General features: G+C 43.2%; 1 protein-coding gene across 1 annotated transcript in view; it reads right to left on the bottom strand.

Annotated features, from left to right (window-relative positions):
- The window catches only part of BLTP3A (bridge-like lipid transfer protein family member 3A), a 56,838-nt gene that overhangs the window by 26,307 nt on the left and 8,453 nt on the right, over positions 1 to 22,078 (bottom strand). The window contains exons 2-4 of the mRNA XM_081195793.1: positions 6,406 to 6,568; positions 4,580 to 4,618; positions 2,892 to 2,983 (exon numbers count right to left, since the gene is read on the bottom strand). Coding sequence (XP_081051919.1) covers positions 2,892 to 2,983; positions 4,580 to 4,618; positions 6,406 to 6,568 — 294 coding nt within the window. The remainder of the gene's footprint in view (positions 1 to 2,891; positions 2,984 to 4,579; positions 4,619 to 6,405; positions 6,569 to 22,078) is intronic.

The following is a 22,078-nucleotide window of genomic DNA, read 5'->3' on the forward strand; positions in this document are numbered from 1 at the left end:
TTGATGAACTGGAAGAATAAAAACATGATCTCCTTTAATCAGTGGATTGATAATATGATAACTATTGCAACCTACGAATGGACTGCTTACAGACATAGACTCTGCCTGGATAAATATGACAATATTTAGCACAGATTTATAAAAATTGTAGTAGGCCAGTAATATTTACATTAGTATTGGGATAACAATATCAAATTTATAAAATAATGTATGGGTTAGGGCATATTTGTATATATTCATATAATGTTTTTTCCCCTTTACACAGTTGTGTGTTATGTTCTTTTTTCTTTTTGTATCACTTTACTAAACAAAAACAACAACAAAAGACTGGAAGCAAGCATGGTACATCACACGCCAAGTGCCTAAGATTAGATGGTTCCAGGCAACTACCGTACATCATTAAGTGAGCTAAGCCACACGCTAAAAGGGAAAGCAAATTACGTTTGTTTGACGGGCAAATCAGCTTTGAACTTATTGTATATGGATTTTTTTCTTCAGGTTAAATTAACTGGCAAGTAAGATACATCATCTCTTAAGTGTATGTCCTGTTTTGCTGGTTCACATCAGATTCATCATTTTAATGTACTTTCTCTCTCTACAAGTAATTTGGGCATTAAGGAATCCTAGTACAGTAGCTCCTACTCTGTGCTTAGAACACATTCTGGTTTTATCAAATAATAGAAAAAATGTCAGGATATTGGTCCAATCTATTACTGCTTCTTGTGAAGGGTTCCCCTGCCCCACTGCAGGTGTTAATATAACCATCTCAGCAATGATTACCAATCTGCTATATATTTAGGCTCTATTTATAACTGACTATAATTTTTGCATCTCATTGCCATTCATCTCCCACCTTATAGTTTACTTCTTTATGTAACTGCCAACAGAGATTTCACTTCATGTATAAGACAAAGTGGGCTTCAGTACATTAAAGATTATCGCCATAAAAAACTATTCATCTTTTGGGTGCCACAAGACTCTTTGATTGTTTTTGCTGCAAAAGACTAACACTGTACCCCACATGTTAACATGGACTAAAACATGTCAAGAACCCCTCTGGAAATATATTATTCCACTAAATAAACTGAAACTACTGAAATAGCTTGGTTGTATCATATATTGCTCAGTTAAGGTGGCTAGATGATCCTTTTAGCTCTACCATTTATCTGGTAAAAAGGTAAAGAAAAAGGACCCCTGGACGGTTAAGTCCAGTCAAAGGCGATTATGGGGTTGCGGCGCTCATCTCGCTTTCAGGCCAAGGGAGCCGGCGTTTGTCCACAGACAGCTTTCCAGCTCATGTGGCCAGCATAACTAAACCACTTCTGGCGCAACGGAACACCGTAATGGAAACCAGAGCACACGGAAACGCTGTTTACCTTCCCGCCACAGTGGTACCTATTTATCTACTTGCACTGGTGTGCTTTCAAACTGCTAGATAGGCAGGAGTTGCGACAGAGCAACAGGAGCTCACCCCACTGTGCGGATTCGAACCACCAACCTTCTGATTGGCAAGCCTAAGAGGCTCAGTGGTTTAGACCACAGCGCCACCCGCATCCCTTACTATTTATCATTAACAACATGAAACACAGTAGCAGTTGCTGGGGCAGCATGGGCTCTTGCCACTGCACCACACTCCTTCTCAGTTACTGGCAGCAACATATGGCATTCGGCATCCAGGTAAGCAATGCCACCCTGTCTGTACCACTCTGGTGGCTGCAACTAATTAAATAGAGTATACATGCAGGGTCCACTATCTTCCCACTCTGAAAATTCACTTATCCAAACATAAAAAAATATTCCTAAACTTTACTATATACTCTGCATATTCAGATATCCAAACATCTGGAATTTGCCTGCTTCCTTATTTCCTTGCTTGTTTGTGCTTTGCTGGTTGGTAGCAGCCATTTTCAGACAAAAACCATGCAGGGATGGATGGAGGTAGTGAGATCAGAAAAATCAAAGAGCAGGAGAGATCAGACAAACTGGGGAACAGGAGAGATCAGAGAAGTCAGTATTTTCTTTGTCTTACTTTTGCTGGTTGGCTGCAACCATTTCAAGAAGAAACCATGGAGAGAGGGGAAAGAGACACATCCCCAACTAGAAATGTTCCCATAAGAATCAATGGAAATTATGGACTCATTATGTGAATGCTTGCCTGACAAACAATTTCCATTGTTTTCAGTAAGTGGGACCTGTGCATAGCTGTCAACTTTTTCCTTTTTTTAAGGGAAATTCCCTTATTCCGAATAAGATTCCTCGCAAGGAAAGGGAAAGGTTGACAGCTATGGACCTGTGTACAATATGTATAGTGCCACATAACAATTATTTCCACATTAACAAAAATACTCATTTACAGAGTCACATCCAGCAGAGAAGCCAGAAATGTTGTAGCAGGGGGTAAGGAACCTCCAGCCTGCAAAAAAAAAAGGTCCCCCATCTAGATCCTACAGTGCAAAGAAGAAGAAAAAGGAAAAAGCCTGTAACTTTACTTAGCGGAATTATTAAGCAGGGAAAAGGTTAAGAATCATTTCCCCAGGTTTCTGCAAATGTAGCCTCCCTGATTGCATTTTGTAAAAGAAAGAAAAGGATCAAGGAAAAACCACACAAGACTCACAGGAGGGTTGCTATTACACCAAAGCCATATAAAAGCAGAATTTGTTGTGGTTTTGAGTCTAAATGTATAATACTTTATTTGTCAATACAGAAGTCAGGCTCTGTATTCTGTAGCACAGGCTCAACGTAAGTGTCCAGATTTTCAGTAAGCTCTCAAGCAGCAGGAATTGAAAAGTAGAAAACTTGGATTACAAACTTGGATTACATCATTTAAACAGGGAAAGCAGAAGTAACATAAAACACTGCAATGACAAATGTTGGTTACAAGCAATATTAACCTTTGTCCTGAAGCAAGGGCAATAGGAGACTGTCCATTGGGTGGCCGGGGCTCTTCACATGTCCGCATCTCTACTTCAACTTTATCCAACAACTGTGAACATAGCAAGGAAACAAGACATGGAAAAGTTATCTAACAAAAGAAGTGTCCATTAGCTATCCTAAAGGTTTGGGTTTAAGATATTCAGGCTCCTTCTGAAACTGCAGGATTAATTACTAGCAAAAATGAGAGGCTAGGCAAACAAGTCTGGTAAGCCCAATAGGTTTCAAGTATCAAAACCTTCCTGGGGCAAATCTCCTTATACAATTATTTACACAGCAATGTCTTCTGTATGATCTACTTGGCTGTTCTCGGTTTTGGATTTTGTTCCTCATTTTTTCTTCTCTCTTTCATATGCTTCCCAAGTTTATATAGTCCTTTATAAAAGTGTCTTAATATTGGTAAATTATCTTGAGACCCATTGAAATAAACTCTTGAGTAAGCCTTAGTTGGCTACCGCCCTTTAATATTATTATTATTATTATTATTATTATTATTACTACTACTACTACTACTACTATTATTTTATATCCTGCCTACTCAAGCTTTGAAACTGTAAGTAAGTTCAGCTAGGGGGGAAACAGCCTTGAGATTGGGGGAATCTCCAGTCAAGTATTGGCAAACAAGTGGGATTAAATACCTTTTCTTCCTACTCAATTATTTACCCTTGTAAATGTTGGCAACTCCCACCATTACTTTATTCCAGAAAAGGCAAATTAGGGAACACTTGTCTGCAAGAAAACATAGTTCCACCATAATTTATTGTATTTATTTTATTTCATAACATTTATACACCGCTTGATTATTTTAAAAACCCTTAAATAGATTTACAAAATCTAAAATAGTAAAATCAAGGGAGGGGGAAAATCACAACTGTACTATAAAACACACAAAAGTTAAATAGTAAAACATATTAAAACGTATGCCTAGATTCAGGGCAAATTTATGTCTACTTTACATATCACAACATTTCTATATGACAGACATTTCTAGGTAAGGAATTGACATATTGTCCATGTGCGTCAAATGCCCCTCAAAATCCCAACAGTATTCTCATCCCCTCAAAAGGACCAATAAGCTGCTAAAATAAAAATAAAAATGACAATACAAAAGACATTTTTGTGTTAGATCTGAAAAGAAAAGACCTTTACTTAGCCTACTACAACCATGCTAAAAAAATTATTTCATTCTCACAAGTCACTACTCTAAAAAACACAAAACTGTGCATTTGTGTATAATTTTTGAGTGTACACAGGTAATCTCAGAAGTGACTTAACACAATTGAATCACAACTGAATCAAAACTAGATGTTTGCCTTGGAAGCAACTAGTAAAATGCAAGAACGAACATTATAATATAAAAAATGGCTAATATACAATGAAATGCATATATGGAAAGGTCAGTTTATTTCACTAGTGGGTTAGGTATCAGTTCTTTCCTTCCCACATTTTAATTTTAATCATTGGAATTATACAGGACTATACCTCTCAATGAAAGTTGCAATATTGGAAATAGCCCTATGCTGCCACCAATTTGATCAACAGCAGAAGTATATATAGCCTTAAGTTCCAGCATTGAAAACACAGGCGCTCTTTTTCTGAAACAATCTAGAGTTACAAGTTCTCACTAACAGGTAAGCAAGGCCATTACCAGACAGATTGGGTGAGTCTTCAGCTTTGTCCACTGGATCTGTAACAAGAAAGCAGATGTAAAATAAACACGAACTGTCACAAGGGCTAAATAGATTCAGGGTGACAGTAATATGATCAGTTCCAGCAAACTGCTGCTCTGAAAAGTGACACTGTAAAAGCAGCTCTATGGAAATACAAGCTGTTTGAGGACAATACTATTTCTTGTACCCTTGCATGCAGAAGACATTTGATAAAGAACAAAGAGTGCTTTGGGTCTTTAGATTTATTGTGTCATGAGCCTTCATGCCTACTTTATCAGATGCCCAAGTACAATATACAGCCAAACAGGAAACAAGGGCTTGGATCCAAATATCCTGCTGCACCAGCCAAAGGCATTTCCACCCAAGTAGGAAAGCTAGCAGTTCCACCTCTCTGTAATCTCCCATACCCACGAAAGGAGACTCCAGGGAATTGGAAGGCCCTCCAGACTGTTCGGGTCAGCAACCTTTTTCAGCTGTGGGCTGGTCCACTGTCCCTCAGACCATGTGGTGCTTACCCCTACCCCAGAGCATTTGAGGATTCCCATCAGTTATCCCCCTTGCATAACTGTTATGTTAACTTCATCTTTGTATGCAAATCAATGTAATTACTGTAATGAGCTCCTCATAACCCTTATTCAAAACCTGAAATGCTGTTAAATGTTAGTGAATGGCTACAAAGCCCCTTTTCCAGCTATCTTTTAAAACACTTATCCAGTACCGAGACCCTGAAGTATGAGATGGTCTTTCTAGAGACAATGAAACGAAACCTTCACCTCCCTGGTTTCTGTAATTGCTGTTTTTTATGTAACCTTCCATTAACCTGAAAAAGATTGGGCCTGTTACATTTTTCATAACCAGGCTTGCCAATGCGCATGCAGATCAAATCCTGAGTCATGTTACACATGAGAAATCTTGCTGTTTGCATTAGTTATACAGTCTCATATTTGGGAGCATAACAAACAGTCCACTCCCTTATTGTGTTTGCTTTGCATTTTTTGCAAGGGCTGCTTCTCATGTTAATTTATCAACAAGCATATTAATACACATTGCAGAAAAAAATTAAAATGTGTTGGCAAAAGGAGGATCAGTAATTTCAACTCTCCAGTGGTTTCTCCATACATGTACTGAGAAGGAAGAGACATTTCTGGTGTTTCAGCCGATAAAATGTTCCTAAAATGTTGCAAGTATTAACATCCCTATCAAAAAGCAGTAACATGAAAAGCAGCTCTGAGTATTAAACAAAGAAGGTAAAAGAGCCGATGGGGTCATTACTCTGGGAACAGTTCAAATCAAAGCTGCACTTTTTATTAACAATCTCCTAAACCATTTTGCATGGGGTTTGTGCCACTATGGGTAATCCTAATGGAGCTTAAATGATTACTCGCTTACATCAACTGAAAAATCAATTTCCTGCTTCAAAAAGAGCTTGGGGCAACATTTTCAAGAGGAGAACATTGCGCTCTGTGTGTAAATGTTCAATTGCAACTACTAAATACAATCCTTGCAATTATGCATTTAAACAGAACAAATTCAGATGAAACAGAACAATCAATTTAAAACTGAATTTAACCAGTCTGCTTGTAATTTCTGCAGCGTCTCTGGTTCAGAACTTGATCCTCTTGTGCCAGTTATTGGAGCAGATTTCATAGCACATGTATGGGAAGATTAGCGATTTGGGTACAAAGCCAGAGCAGCTTGGGGTGAGGATTGAACTTGTTTAGTACGGAAGTAGGAAGAATGGCATGTAGTCAGGACAGGAAATACTTTCAGCACTGCAAAAGCTTTTGCTGATAATTTAACTCACCCTGATGGAAGCCTTGTTACAAAAGACCCGAGTAATGGCAAGCCAGGTGGGCAATTCCAATACATTCTGCAGGACTTCTTCATCTAGTTCAAGGTTAGTCAGCTGCCCCTGTCCTTTGAGTGTGCTCAGGTTGATCTTATCAGGAGAGAGGTTCTTTGTAAACCTGTTGCCAAGGGGAAAAAGAGAAAGAGCTAAAGCTTGCATGGATCAGTGGACAGAGCAACCTTTCATCTCAGTTTCAGCTCATTCACCATAATTCTTGTTGTAAAGTAAGAATTATGTCATGAAATGGTCTACTTCTTGCAGTGTCCTCCTTTGCAAGATTATATAGTGAGAAATATGAAAATTTTAAGATCGGTTTTACATTTAAAATGCTGCAAAAAATAATACAGACAGCAACATTTATCTGGATAAAATTCTGCTGGAGCAAATTAAGTTCCCTTGTTGCTAGTAACTATAATTATTAGCTGTTAATTCCTCCTCCTAGAAAACACATATATCTTTCAGTACACTTGCCTGCCGAGTAGGTCTCAGATATTAGAGTCAATATGATGACTGAGGATAGTTCTAATGCTGGATAAAAACTGTAAAGGCTTTCAGGGTAAAATGACAGGTAGAAGAATGGAGTGGAATGGAAAGTAGAATAGACTTTGGTATGAATACATTAAGCAGTGGGAAAGCAAAGATGGCAGTGAAACTATGAAGTGCATTTCTTTTAAATTTATACTTGGGGCTTCTCTTTTGATATTCAGCCCTTTTAATCCCTGGCTGCAATTCTCTGCCCATTTATGAGTTAATATACTTAGGCTCAGCTGTGAACCTGTTTTCCTCTATGCTGGAAAATCTTGTCCTGTCCTTCCAAGCAACTTACACCAGCCATCTCCTTGTTATCCACTGCAAAAGAGAATTGCTGTCCTTTTTCAAACCTAGTTGTTAATTGTGAGTTCCCTGTTCAGAAATATTACACTGCATAATTAATGTTTGTTCAGATATTTTCCCTATATCGTCACCATAATGTGAAGTTACCACAAGCTTTCTGTAAGCAACCATTTAGCATGAGGCAGGACTTAAGCAGCAAAAAGAAATGAGTTTATCACAATCTGAGGTTAACAGCAAGCTTGCTGTGGGATTGTGCAGGGTTGCCTGATACCCTCTCCCTTGTGGATCACTCATACCAAAACTATCTCTTAGAATTGCCCAATCCCAGAAAACTCCCAGCTCTTGTTGATACTGGGAACATTATGAGGAGGGGTGAAAACACCAAGTTCAGATACATAATGACAGAAATTTGCCAGTGTATGTTTTCACTTTCTTCCTCTGGCCTGATATAGATGTAACATTCCTAATTTGCTTAGTATGACAGGGATATCATGAATGTTCTGCAAGCTCGCATTCTCCCACCCTCGACAGTGTAACATTACAGCTGCATCACAAATGAACAGTAGCAAGGATTGCTGCCGTGACCAGATCTAGAACCAGGGCTTGAAATGGTTATTCAACTCTGAGTACAAGGGCAATCCTGATTAGCCACAATCCTGGTTAGTACTGATGCACAGGAAAAATTATACCCAGGTTAAAGCAAACCTTGGGAGGGAGTACGAAGGAATGCACAAATTAACTTTATCTTGCTCTTAGTCTCTTAACCATGCCCCCCCCCCGGAAGTTTCTTTATACGGCGTCAAACCATTTGTCATAGAATCATAGAATCATAGAGTTGGAATAGACCACAAGGGCCATCGAGTCCAACCCCCTGCCAATCAGGAAACACCATCAGAGCACTCCTGACATATGGTTGTCAAGCCTCTGCTTAAAGACCTCCAAAGAAGGAGACTCCACCACACTCCTTGGCAGCAAATTCCACTGTCGAACAGCTCAACTAGCTGTTCTAGCTCAACAATGTCTACACTAGGGATGAGCTGACCTCTGACTTGTGGGATGTACTTTTTTTTTAACAGCAAAAACCCTGAGATCTACCAACTGGAGCCAGGTGCAAAATGGTGGCTCAGTTGGGCAAATATATGTAGGTATTGCTTTAGCAAAGCTAGGCCAAGGGCCCCCACACCATCAGCCTAATTTAGAAAGTGAAAACATTTTAGTTGTTGCTATTTTCAGGCAATTGGAAATCAGAAGCACTTGCTGATCTACTGAAAATCACCTAGAAATCTACCAGTGGACCCTGATCTACCTTCTGCCTACCTCTGGACTGGACTATTTGGCAGTAACTTGTGGGAAAATGATTGCTTGTACATGAGAGCATGAGCAAAGTTCTTATTGTTACAGGGTGATCTCATAGCTAGAAGCATCCTTGGAGCATGAATAGCGCGTGAACAGCTCGTGCTGTCCCATATGATTGGCTAACGTAGCATGGCCTGATCGCTCGCATGGTCTAGTACCAAGGTCTTTATCTGCTGGCTAGAACAAATTGCTTGACTTGTATTTTTTGTATCCTTACTTGGCTTGTATCTTTCTGATTTTCACACAATAAAAGCTGTGCTGCATTAGCCCGAGGAGCTGCCATATTAGCCCTAGGGGCAGCCATATTTCGGAACCTATCTTGGTGTGAGACTGATTTTTCCCTGGATGCCGAGCTGTAACTCGACATTTGGTGCCCCGTGTGAGGCCTTCGGACTTCACGTTGTTTTTCATTATTCAGCACTCACCAACACGTCGTTCATCCACGCAGTGGATCCCTGGTGAGTGCTCCCGTGTGACTGCCTGTTTTTCATTATTCAGCACTCACCAACACGTCGTTCATCCACGTAGTGGATCCCTGGTGTGAGCTCCCGTGTGAATGTGATTCTGGACTACGTTACGGACTTATCAGCACTTATCTACGCCCGGACAGGGCAAAAAGGCGCCTCCCTCATCCTCCTAAGGATCCCTCGGTAAGTGCTCCCTGCTCTTTTTGCAATCTTGCAATCATGGGAAAATCTCTCTCTGCACCACAGAAAAAATTTTATAAAGACCTTAAATTCCTTTTGGCCAGTAACAACCTTGCTGTTCGGAAAGCTGACCTTAAGTCCCTTATAAAAGCCCTAGACACTCACTGTCCGTGGTTCCCCCAGGACGGAACTTCGGGGTTAGATGATTGGAAAAAAATTGGACACTTCTTTCAAAATCATCCACAAATTGATGTCAAGGTTTTGCATGCCTGGAGTAACGTATACAAAGCTATGTCGTGCTTAACTCCTTCAAACATTCTTCTGGCTGCTGCGACAGCTTCTTCGCCCGCCCTTCAGGTACCTGTTTTGCCTGCCTCAAACCTACCTCCTAAACCGCCGGACATTTTCCCTCCGGCTCCTCCAGTCGTCCCTTCCCTGCATTCTCCGCATTCTTCACTTCCTGCACCTCCCGTTACTATTCCTCTCCAAGAATCTTCGCATTCAGCACCCCCCACTCTTCCAACTCCTGCGCCCAAGGCCTCTGGCACCGCTGTTACCATTCCTCTCCAAGAAGAGACTCTTTGTGCCACCGCTCCGTTGCTGCCTTTTGATGCTGATACTCCAAATCTCTTTCCTGTGATTGCTCCTGCACCCCCAGCCCCCGTCATGTTAACCCAAGCTGATGTCCTTGATGGGTTAACGGGAGGAGGCAATTTTCTTACTGCTGCCCAACAGCTAACTCTCCAACCTCAGTATTGGGAGGCCACTACAGCCGCTGCCCAAGAGACTTTGGCCTCTGTCCCTGATGACAAGAATGAGCGAAGTGGCCTATTGGGAAGCATCAGACAGGGCCCTGCAAAGCCCTATGGACAATTTGTTGATCGCTTGTACAATACCTTCAAGCGGCAAGTTCAGGACCTGGCAGCACAAGAACTGATTGTTCGCCAGCTTGCGTTTGCTAGTAAGCAAGCACTGCGCTCTCTAATGGCAACATCAAATATAGCCATTGCTGATATCCTTACAGCCTGCCAGTCAGTGGGCACTGCTAGCCACGGCCTGCTAGCCACGGCCTGGTCCTCCTCCGTGTCCCAAAATCCTGCAAAGGCTACAACCTGTTGGATTGACAGTGGCTAAAGAAAAAATCCAGCGGACTTTACCCATTACGTACCTGGGACACAAGCTGCCAGCATCTGCAGCCATTCCAGTTACGCCTCAACTACAGTTCCCTGGTCATCTTAAACTGGTGGATTTACAACAAATTCTTGGACAGCTGAATTGGATAAAGAGTTATTTGGACTTGCCCACCTCCACTTTGTCTCCACTATTTTCTGCCCTTAAAGGACATAAGGATCCAGCAGACAAGATCACAGTCACCTCTGCAATGGATAAAGTCACCTTCCACAGCTGTTCCAGTGTTTCCTGGCACGCTGAAAGGCCATCTTCATCCCTACTGCATTGGCCCCCCTTTTTCTTGGAGTCCTGCCTTATGATGTGTTCCCCTGAGCATGTACAGAGGGCTGTCTTGGAACTATTGTGGACTCTTGGCAAGGGAGGGGGTGAGGGGATTTCAGTGTGTTCCAGTTGTTTCATTTTTGTGCTTTGGCGTGGTTCCCGGACAGAGAGCGGGAACATTGTGTTAAAATGATTAACACAGAAATGTCAGAAATAAGAGAAGTTGTTTTATACACTTTTTATGCTTTAGATGTGATCCTTGCTTCTAAAGGTGGAATTTGTGCCTTAATTTATTCTCATTGCTGCATGTATATAACTGATCAATCAACCAATATCTCTGCTACTATTGATCATATGGAACAAATGATAGCCCATAATCCTTTGAATCCACCTGAAGGTTTTGATCCATGGGAGTGGTTGTCTTCTTGGTTACCCAATGGAGTATGGTTAAGAAAAGTATTATTGATTGTAATTGCATGTGTTGCTGGATTCGTCGTGGTGTGTTGTTGCATTCAATGCATACCCTCTTTGATTTCCCAATGCACTGCATGGTGGTACCGACCACGGCCCACCACAGGGGTTACAAGAGGAATTTATGTTGCAAAGTGTAGACGCTTAGGCAATGAAGTGTACGATTTGGACTAATGGTCCCTCTTTTCCTCTAATAATATAAATAAGAAAAGGGGACATGTGGGAAAATGATTGCTTGTACATGAGAGCATGAGCAAAGTTCTTATTGTTACAGGGTGATCTCATAGCTAGAAGCATCCTTGGAGCATGAATAGCGCGTGAACAGCTCGTGCTGTCCCATATGATTGGCTAACGTAGCATGGCCTGATCGCTCGCATGGTCTAGTACCAAGGTCTTTATCTGCTGGCTAGAACAAATTGCTTGACTTGTATTTTTTGTATCCTTACTTGGCTTGTATCTTTCTGATTTTCACACAATAAAAGCTGTGCTGCATTAGCCCGAGGAGCTGCCATATTAGCCCTAGGGGCAGCCATATTTCGGAACCTATCTTGGTGTGAGACTGATTTTTCCCTGGATGCCGAGCTGTAACTCGACAGTAACTCTCCAATGTTTCAGACAGAAGTCTTTTCCAGTCATATCAGGAGATACCAGGAATTGAACCTAGGAACTTTTGCATGCAAAACATGTGCTTTATCACTGAGCAGTCCTTCTCCCCAACACAAGGAAGAGGATACTAATGGACTAATACCATGCACATGAGTTGTGTCTTTTTGCTAAAACTGGAAATTCAAGGGAGAGAAATTAGCATACACTCCTGAGATGGTCAAGCTTTTACTGATTCAGAGTGCCTGATTTAATTAGTTATATTCAATGAGGTAGCAGTGGCTGGGGTTGTTTTCTCCCTGATGTATACAATGAAGATGTGAATAGGGCCATGAGAGAACAATTTAAGCCTTTATTTCTCTCTAGACACACGAATCCCTAGGCTGTATCTAATCTGCAACTAGTAGAGTACTATATCACTCTGCAAAAAAATAGTTCTATTTAAAGCACATAACATTAACATGATTCAACATCACTCTGGGTTGGTGCAATAAGGCTGTAACCAGGTCTCTCAGTGTGGTCACAGGCCACAGGGACTGTCAAGGGAAAAACAGATCAAGTTATCCTGCCCATTCCTCTCTCCAAAGGACCTAGCTCCATAGAAAAATGTTCTCAACAAGAAACAATCTGAACTGAAACTGTGTGATAATGTATCTTCATCCTTTCTGGATCCCAGTTCATCGAGATTATCCGCCTGATAATTTGCTAATTACTGAAAACCCAAAAGCATTTCACACACATTCCTCTTTACTAATTCTAATTTTTCACAGCAGCCCAGCAGGTGGAGAAGAAAAGACCCCATTGTTGGCAAGAGTAAGATTAGATTCTAGTGTTAATCACGCCCTGTGGTTCTCTCATTTCCCTTTGCCTGAAAAAGCACTACTTCATTGTGCCTTTCAAAGACAGACTTCAGCAAAACTCTGCCAGAAACTCAGCAGGGAAAAGAAGAGTGAACAAGGGCTATTCTGGTCACAAGTAGAATCAGTTCCAGGTTTGGCTGTGACTCTGCAAGAAACAGATGCTGAACAGACAGCTGAGAACCTGGTGAACCCAATTTATGGCTAATTCATACATTTCACTGGCCTCTCTATGTGCATTTAGTAGCATAGACAATGATCTAATCATATAAGCAGTATAATTAGGCAGATACTCTTTAGTACTACAGCAGGAACTTCCATGAAAGGGGTGGCTGAATATGTATTTCCTTGTCCACAAAAGTGGCTGCCACAGTACTGCAAGAGTTGCCATCTTCACACATTACACCCCTCATAGGAATCGGCTACTTTCCTGATCTCCTTAATGTGTAACTAATATACAAGTTGGCTTCTAGGTGGTTGGGATTATTTTTTTGTTAGGCATGCTGATTCAAAGTGCCTGATGCTTGCATGCTACACATAGACACTGTGAAGCCTCCATCTATCTCTGCTAATGCAAATCCCAGGCTAGAGACTAACAGGAGCACTGCAGGAAGCACAGTCCACAACAGTAGCTGCTCAAATTCCTTGTACTAGTTAATACCTCTTTCTTGCAATACCTTTTCTTGCACTTTCAGGCAGGTGCGACCAGATGTAGGAAAAGGTATGACCTGGACAATCCTCCGCCTTCTGATTCTCTTCTGAGCTATTATTCACTGCATGAAATTATTGTTGGATATTCTCTGTGTGTGAGAGAGAATCATTTGTTCCAGAAACAGAAAAGAAGTCTCAAGAAGCAGCAGAAGGCTGAGATTGTTTTGTCTATGCAAGAACATTTTCTGTGGGAACTGTTCTTTGGACATGCACAGTGTGACAGGAAGTATTGATACCAATGGTTATGTATAACTTGTTCGTCTCTTGCTTGTGTCTTGTGGTGAGAGAAACAGAGAGTCTTGGACTCTTGCTGGACTCTAAGCATGCCTTGACCATGGCAGTGGTGAATGGCTGTATATATTTGCTACCAATACGCTTTTATGCCTGTCAAGTAAAGTTCTACACTTGACTGAATCTTTATGGCATCCATGAGTGTTTATTGACTACTGTGTGTACCTCCAACCCTGAAGATGCTTCCAAGGAAGGAGCTGTGTTGAGATGTAACTCTGCTGAGTATGGATACTGGCACACAAGCACAGCAAACGTGATGCTGGACCCAATCCTTCTAAATCATCCATCAGAGGTTGATGGATTGAAGCAACAATAATATCAGTGAACAGTGAAACCATGTTATATTCCCAGAGCCATGACTTTCATGCCATTCTACAGTGCAACAGTAACAATGAACTCTGCAACACACCTAAAAATATATTGTGTTCACAAAAAGAGATAGATATATTTGCTTTAATGTGTGGCTGCTCCTGTGGCAAACAAGAGATCACCCTGCCTCAAACAGCCAAGGGCAGCCAGGCTAAGTAACGTTTTCTAATGTTATCATACAAAATGAGAAGTGAGAAAAGTAACTTGTTCCAGCTCACATCATCTGTTTCTGCGGGCAACAGACAGAAATGCTAATTTAACAATTGAGAGGAAGGAGGGCAACTTGGCTGTCTGTTAGTTTCTCAGGCTCACAAAGTAGACAGGAAGCAAATAGTTCCCTGTAGCCTGTCCAAAATAGATTTTCCTTTTAGATTTGAAGTGTGGAACTGCAGGAAGATTACCAATAGGAAACTAGAACAGGAGACACTAGAGAATATGGAGTATATCGCATACCCTCATTAATTAAACCCAGTTTGCATGTAACATTTAGCCATGCCATGGCTTAGCATGAACACATGGGTTCCCAGAGAGAAGACTGTAACCACTGCACTTATTTCCTAGTCTGACTGCAGCTGCACTACCTGGTGCTAAACCATGGTTTGGGTTTATCATGTCAACCAAACACAGGCTCATGATTTGTCTGGAGGCGACAAACCACAGCCTGAGTTCTTAGCCCTGGATAGTATAGCAGCAGAAGCAGCAGCAGCAGGAGTTAAGCCATAGTTTGGCTTAGCATTATGTGTACACTGAGCCTTAGAATGCAGAGGCAGAAAAGAAGTTTCTCTTTTCCATATATCAATAAAGGTAGGCAACTTTCATAATTGCATTGTGGTTACCATTGAGGGTTCTGTTCCCGACCCCTGCACATGTTGGCAGAGTGCATATAAGCATGCTCTGCCCTGTATGGCCCCATTCCATTCTGCTCCACCCCCGTTCCACCCTTTTTGTGTCTATATTATGTTATTGGGTCACATCCTGGTTCGGTGATGTGCATCTTTGGGGCGTGCATTAATTGGTCGTTGCCTGTATGTACATGACCAAAGGAGCAATACACTAGTAGATTCTAACTTGGCTAACTCATTTTAGCTAATCATGGCTCAGTTGCACTAGCAATACTTTATAAGACGGGGCAGAGGTGGGATAGCAATCAGACCAGACTTGGACCTGTTATTGCTTCATCCACACAATTAGGTCTGAAGGTGATTAGAATTTCCTGTAACAGTCACTCAACCCCTTAACAAAACTACAAATTCCAGAGTTAACTGAAGCATGTGTGTGGAACCTCTGGGCTTCCAGAAATCTTTGAATTCAATTTTCATTAGCCCAGAGACAGAATGGTCAAGAGATACCACTGATATCATGGCCAATGGTCAAGGAAGGAGGCAGTTGCAGTCCAACATCATCCATTTGGAGGGCCTCACCTTGTAAGGACAATGTGTCCTGAAAAGCAGGTGATAAATAAATAAATGAGAAAAATTGAGGACCAAATGTTTTATAAAAGCAGTAAATAATCTATTGGTTAGCAACTCTACCAGAATTTCCACAAAAAGGCATTGCTATCAAGCCTTTCAACAACTAAATCAAATACATTTGCAGCTGAGTCCTTCATTGAGTTTTAAAGTTCTGAGGATTGTTTTAGGTTTGTAAATCCTAAACCTTCAAAACTTCTCTAGTGATATATAAAACAATCCAAACCCTTGATTTGTCATGCTAGAAAGGGGCTGGATGAGGCAGAAGTGTTTCTTTCCCCCAGCTTAGTATGAACAGTGTAGTGTTGCCATATTTCAAAAATTATGAGAAAATCTAGACATATGGCCCGGTAGAGCTGTAGACTCAGCAGTGGCAGTGTTGCTCCAATGGGTCTTGGTTTGAGTGGCACTCTAAGGCTTCTGCTTCTACTCGATCCACTTTGACTCAATTAACTTCAGCTGGACGGCTTAACTCTTACAAATGACTAAGCAAGACTGCTAATTCTAATGGACTAGCTTTTCTTGACCTATGAGAGTGATACAGGACTTCTTCACTGTAACATCCGATTATGGAAGATGGTTACCCTATTAATGAAACTTCAGGTAAAGAACTGCCCTTATTTACAGGCATCGCAATCTGAAATTGCTACTTGTCATCAGCAACAACCTATTCAAGCCAGAAACAGAACCTGGCAAACAGCCCAGTGTGTTCTCTATACATTCATCTTTTTTGACAATTCTATTACTGGACCTCATCGTAACATCAGCCACACTATTTAGAAGTAACTTGAGTGGTGGCTTCCGTATATATGTGGGATCTGCTATTGGAATTGAAGCCATTTACACAGTGGACTTTTGAAATGCCAAACCTATTTCTGTGTTTTCTTAAAAATCCTTACTGATGTAAGGAGTCTACATTTTTAGGTACACTTTAAAATTGAATCTAAGTTCATGTCTGAGCACCCTGAATTTCAAATTCAATATCCATTCTCAAAAAAAATTCCTAGTTAGCCAAACATTTATGATAACATTCTAGCGTTCTATAATCTCCTTTAGGTCAGCTATCGAAAAAATTGAGGGTAAAGAAGAGTTGTTTGCTACACACAGCCTACGTAGATATTAATTGCAGTGGCTTCCCCATGCTCCTACTGTTGGTACTATTGTGATTCAGCGGTGGCAGCATAACTGTTTTTATGAAATGGCACTGGGGGAAGAGGTAGAAGCCGCTTTTGAGAAAATTTCTCTTTGCTCCGTCTTCCTCGATCTTTTAGTGTGACAGCACCTACACTTTGGAACTCCCTGCCTATTTGGCGCCTGCTAAAACATTTTTGTTTAGACAGGTCTACAGAGATATTTAGAAGTTGATGTGAGTTTTAATCTGCTTCGTTTATTGTTATTTTAACTATTCAAAGGTCTTAAATTACTGCTCTTAATTCTTAGTGATAATTTTATTTGATTTTTTTTGTGCATCACTTGGTTTATTTGCTGTTGTTTTTACAATCAAGTGGTGTAAATTTTTTTATGAAATAAAGTAAATAATAAAATATTCCTTGAGTAGCCAGTCATTTATGTAAATGACTGCTTTGCATTGCTTTTATGTTGTTGTATAGCACTCTGATGTTTTGCAAGAGGGAGGTGTCTAAACACTTCTATAAATACATACATACATACATATATAGAAAGTTTTTAAAAATCTGGACACTTTATAATATTTCCTGGTTACCTTACTTAATAGACATACCGTAAATCATTTTGGTTTTTTGGTTGCCAGATATTGGATATTTGCTTTATTTTGTGACCTGCAGTACTTCCAAAGCAGTGTTTATTGTGGAGTCACTGCTCCTCAGGCATACCTGTTTCCTTCAGCACCCACATGATACTTTTGGCATCAAAAAGCCAACCCATATTTCCCCCAATCTTGTATGCATTTACAGGGACAAATTCAATAATTTAAAAAAATACACAAAACTGTTGCCAAAACAACACATTTGCAAATTAAACTCCCATTTGCAAACGTCCCACATGCCATTTATCTAAGATCAACCTAACTAGATTTTTATAGTATGTAAAAAAAGATACATTTTCCACTTGTACTCAGCTAAGTCAGTCTCAAGGGGTTGCTGTAAAGATAAATGAAGGAACCTCATGACAGCTATGTTGACCTCCTTAAAAGGAGGACAGTACCCAAATGAGATGAATACTGAGACGCTGAAAAGTCTTCATTTTTATGAATTAAATGTAGACCATGGTGGGAATTTTAATATGTGTGTGGCAGGTAGAGCTATAATTCTTTGAATTTACTTTTTGGAAGTGTTTATATATCCAATGAAGCAGATTTAGTACCAGACATATTTAGCTATTTAATAAGAGCCTTGGAATATACACCACAAAATTATGAATGACACTTAGGCAAATCCATATTCTTAAAAGCCAAGAGTTCCTTTGCTTTAGCTCAAAATCAATCAGGGGTTGAAGAAAAGATCAATGATTTCTGAACACTGACAAACATTTAAGGAGTATTGCAGAGTAGCTTCAGATTCAGTAATAAGATGATCTTGGGAAGGCATCAGAGTAGAGAACAAAAAATAGCTCTGTTTGGAAAAGAAATAGAACCAAGCGAGTACCAAACATATACCGTATTTTTCGGACTATTGGACGCACCGGTCCATAGGACGCACCTAGATTGGGGGGGGGGAAATAAAGGCAAAAAAAAATTATCCCCCCCCCCGCCAGGCGCGGGGCTGGGACGGGGAAGCCCGAGCTTCCCCCTCCCCCAGAACGGGACCCAGAGCCATGCCGAAGCTGCGCGCAGCTTTGGCATCGCTCTGGGAGCTTGCGGGGCTGGGGGAGGAGGAAGCCTTCCGCCAGCCTCCAAACCATGTCGGGAGACAGCGGGATGGCGCGCTGCGCCTCTCCCGCTGTCCCCCGAGTTTGCGGGGCTGGGCCAGCCTTCTAACCAAGTCGGGGGACAGCGGGAAGGGCGCGCTGCGCCCCTGCCGCTGTCTCCCGAGTTTGCGGGGCTGGCGACGGGGAGGAGCAGGCTTCTCCCCCCGCCAGCCTTCTAACCAAGTCGGGGGAAAGCGGCAAAGGCGCGCTGCCCCCTGCCGCTGTCTCCCGAGTTTGCGGGGCTGGCGACGGGGAGGAGCAAGCTTCTCCCCCCGCCAGCCTTCTAACCAAGTCGGGGGACAGCGGCAAAGGCACGCTGCCCCCTGCCGCTGTCTCCCGAGTTTGCGGGGCTGGCGACGGGGAGGAGCAGGCTTCTCCCCCCGCCAGCCTTCTAGACAAGTCGGGGGACAGCGGGAAAGGCGCGCTGCGCCTCTCCCGCTGTCTCCCGAGTTTGTGGGGCTGGCGACGGGGAGGAGCAGGCTCCCCCCCCAGCCTTCTAACCAAGTCGGGGGACAGCGGGAAGGGCGCGCTGAAGCCTGGAGGTTGTGGGGCTGGTGGGGGGGAGAAGCAGGAGCGCCGCCATCCCGCTATTCCCCGACCTGATCTGGAGGTTGTGGGGCTGGGGGGGGGGGAGAAGCAGGCTTGCTTCTCCCCCCCCCCAGCCTCCAGATCAGGTCGGGGAATAGCGGGATGGCGGAGCGCTGCCATCCCGCTATTCCCCGACCTGATCTGGAGGTTGTGGGGCTGGGGGGGGGGGAGAAGCAGGCTTGCTTCTCCCCCGCCAGCCTCCAGATCAGGTCGGGGAATAGCGGGGTGGCGGCTCTGCGCCTCCCCGCTGTCCCCAGCTTTTGGGTGCAGGCTGCTGCCCGCAAGCCTTGCGAGCCCGCGGGACATCCCGCCGGGCTTGCAAGACTTGGGATAGCTTCCTGAAGCCTGGAGAGCGAGAGGGGTCGGTGCGCACGGACCCCTCTCGCTCTCCAGGCTTCAGCAAAAGCCTGCATTCGCACCATAGGACGCACACACATTTCCCCTTCATTTTTGGAGGGGAAAAAGTGCGTCCTATAGGGCGAAAAATACGGTATTCTACAAAAACAAAAAAAAAGTAGCAGCTTGGATGACACTCTAGTACACACACACACAGAGAGAGAGAGAGAATAAAAAGGCAAAGTTTAAGGAGGGAAACAACATGTTAAGAATTCGGGCTGCTAGTGTACTTGTGCAGCAAACAGTTCAATTAGGAAACAGCACTGAAGAACAGAGAAGTATTGCCAACTACCATCAGGATGCTCTTATTAATACAGTAAGCCTAAAACTTGATCACACCTAAAGCCAAAATCGCATGTAGTCAAAACACATTGGGTTCAATGGCAGGTGGGATTGCCAAAGTCCTTTTCCCAGAACCCTGACCCCTCTTCTTCCTTCCTTCCTTCCTTTCTTGGCCACACATGTAAAGCTGAATACACACAAGTTTAAAAACGCATAAGTTGTGGGCTTACTGTACTAGATTGTGAGAGTTCATGGTATCTCACTTCAGAACAACATACAGTAGTTAAATCTATCTTGGTCTATTTTCTTGCATGCAGAAGCTCTTGACCAACAGCAATGATTTTGGTCTGTTCCTTTCCTCCACGTTCAAACTAATGCCCCCTCCCATTAGCTGATCTAATAAAACGTAAGAAAACAAATGAATAAAGCATACAAACCAAGCAAAAAGTGTGCGTACCGTATTTTTCGCCCCATAAGACACACTTTTTTCCCTCCAAAAATGAAGGGGAAATCGGGGTGCGTCTTATGGGGCGAATGCCTGCAAGCCTCGCGTGCCCGGCAGGAGGTCCCACCGAGTGCGCGAGGCTTGAGGCAGCAGCCTGTCGCCCGAAGCACGGGGAGCCCTCCGGAGGGCTCCCCCTGCTTCGGGCGAGTGTCTGCAAGCCTCGCGCACCCGGCAGGAGGTCCCACCGGGTGCGCGAGGCTTGGGGCGGCAGCCTGTCGCCCGAAGCATGGGGAGCCCTCGGGAGGGCTCCCCCTGCTTCGGGCGAGAGTCTGCAAGCCTCGCGTACCCGGCAGGAGGTCCCACCGGGTGCGCGAGGCTTGGGGCGGCAGCCTGTGCTTCGGGCTCCCCGTGCTTCGGGCTCCCCGTGCTTCGGACTGCTTGCACGCACGCAGAAGCTTGGGGCGCGCTGAGCTCGGCACGCCCCAAGCTTCTGGTGTAGCGCAGCGATCCGCTAGCCCTGGGAGAGCCCCGCGGCTCTCCAAAGGCTAGCGGACTGCTTGCGCGCACCTAGAAGCTTGGGGCGCGTTGAGCTCAGCACGCCCCAAGCTCCTGGTGTAGCGCAGCGATCTGCTAGCCCTGGGAGAGCCCCGCGGCTCTCCCAAGGCTAGCGGACTGCTTGCGCGCACGCAGAAGCTTGGGGTGCGCTGACCTCAGCACGCCCCAAGCTCCTGGTGTAGCGCAGGGGTCTGCTAGCCCTGGAAGAGGCGCCCGGCTCTCCCACGCTAGCGGAGACCTTGCCGGCATGCAGAAGCTTGGGGCGCGCTGAGCTCCGCACGCCCCAAGCTCCTGGTGTAGCGCAGCGCACCTGGGGGGGAAATAATTTTTTTCCCCTTTATTTCCCCCCCAAAAAACTAGGTGCGTCTTATGGGCCGGTGCGTCTTATGGGGCGAAAAATACGGTAAGTATGTAAAATAATGAGTATACACAGATTATTCCCTGACAGGATCACCAAGAGTTCTGACCTTACCAAGCAGAACTGATAGCCACAACCTAAACCATTTCCATCTCTACACTTGTGACTATATATTTTTTGTCTATGTTAATTATACAAGCATTAAGTCTTGGCAATACCAAGATATTCGAGCCTTATCCCCATTTTATTTCTAAAGAAACAGGAGAGTGATCCCATGGAAGATAGAGGTTTGTTTTCTCCTGCTCTGGAGGACTCAAACCAATGGCTTTAAGTTACGAGAGGGGAGATTCCGACTTAAACATCAAGAAAAACTTTCTAACAATAAGAGCTATTCAACAGTGAAACAGACTCCCTTGGGAGGTAGTGGACTCTCCTTCCTCAAAGGTTTTAAAGCAGAGGTTGGATGGCCATCTGTCATGGATGCTTTGGTTGAGATTCCTGCATTGCAGGGGGTTGGACTAGATGACTTCCAACTCTATGATTCTATATGCCTTACGAGTATGTTTCCTTTAGCTGGGGAGGCTAAAGCAAGGTTTCACCTTTGCCTCTATGGTTTAATCTTCAGGCTCAAGACAAAGTGCACTTGATTTTAGGCATTACATGGTTAAATTCAAGCACCAGGAGTGTACTGCTGGCTGGTTTACTTTCAAACACACAGCACCTTTAGGGGGTGCATCTTTATGCTAAAAGTTCCATTCTACTAAAAGATCATCCATTTTTAACAGTTCAGAGTTTTGTGGTTTCACACTTCCTTTCAGCTGCAACAGATATTTTAGGCAACCACAGTCTCTAGTTTAACGAAGTCTTGCAAATTATCCAGTTACATGAAGGAGGTTGTGATCTAAACCAAGGGTGGGGGAACTTTTTTTACTTTCAAGAGACACATTCCCTGGGGAGGAATATCTCAGGGAGTGCATGCCAGGAATATACAAAGTTTTTTTAAAAAAATTAAATCTATTTATTAAATTTGTATACCACCCTTCATCTGAAAGCAGTAT

The sequence above is a fragment of the Podarcis bocagei genome, assembly GCF_964188305.1.
Source record: "Podarcis bocagei genome assembly, chromosome: 5".
Lineage (NCBI taxonomy): Eukaryota > Metazoa > Chordata > Lepidosauria > Squamata > Lacertidae > Podarcis > Podarcis bocagei.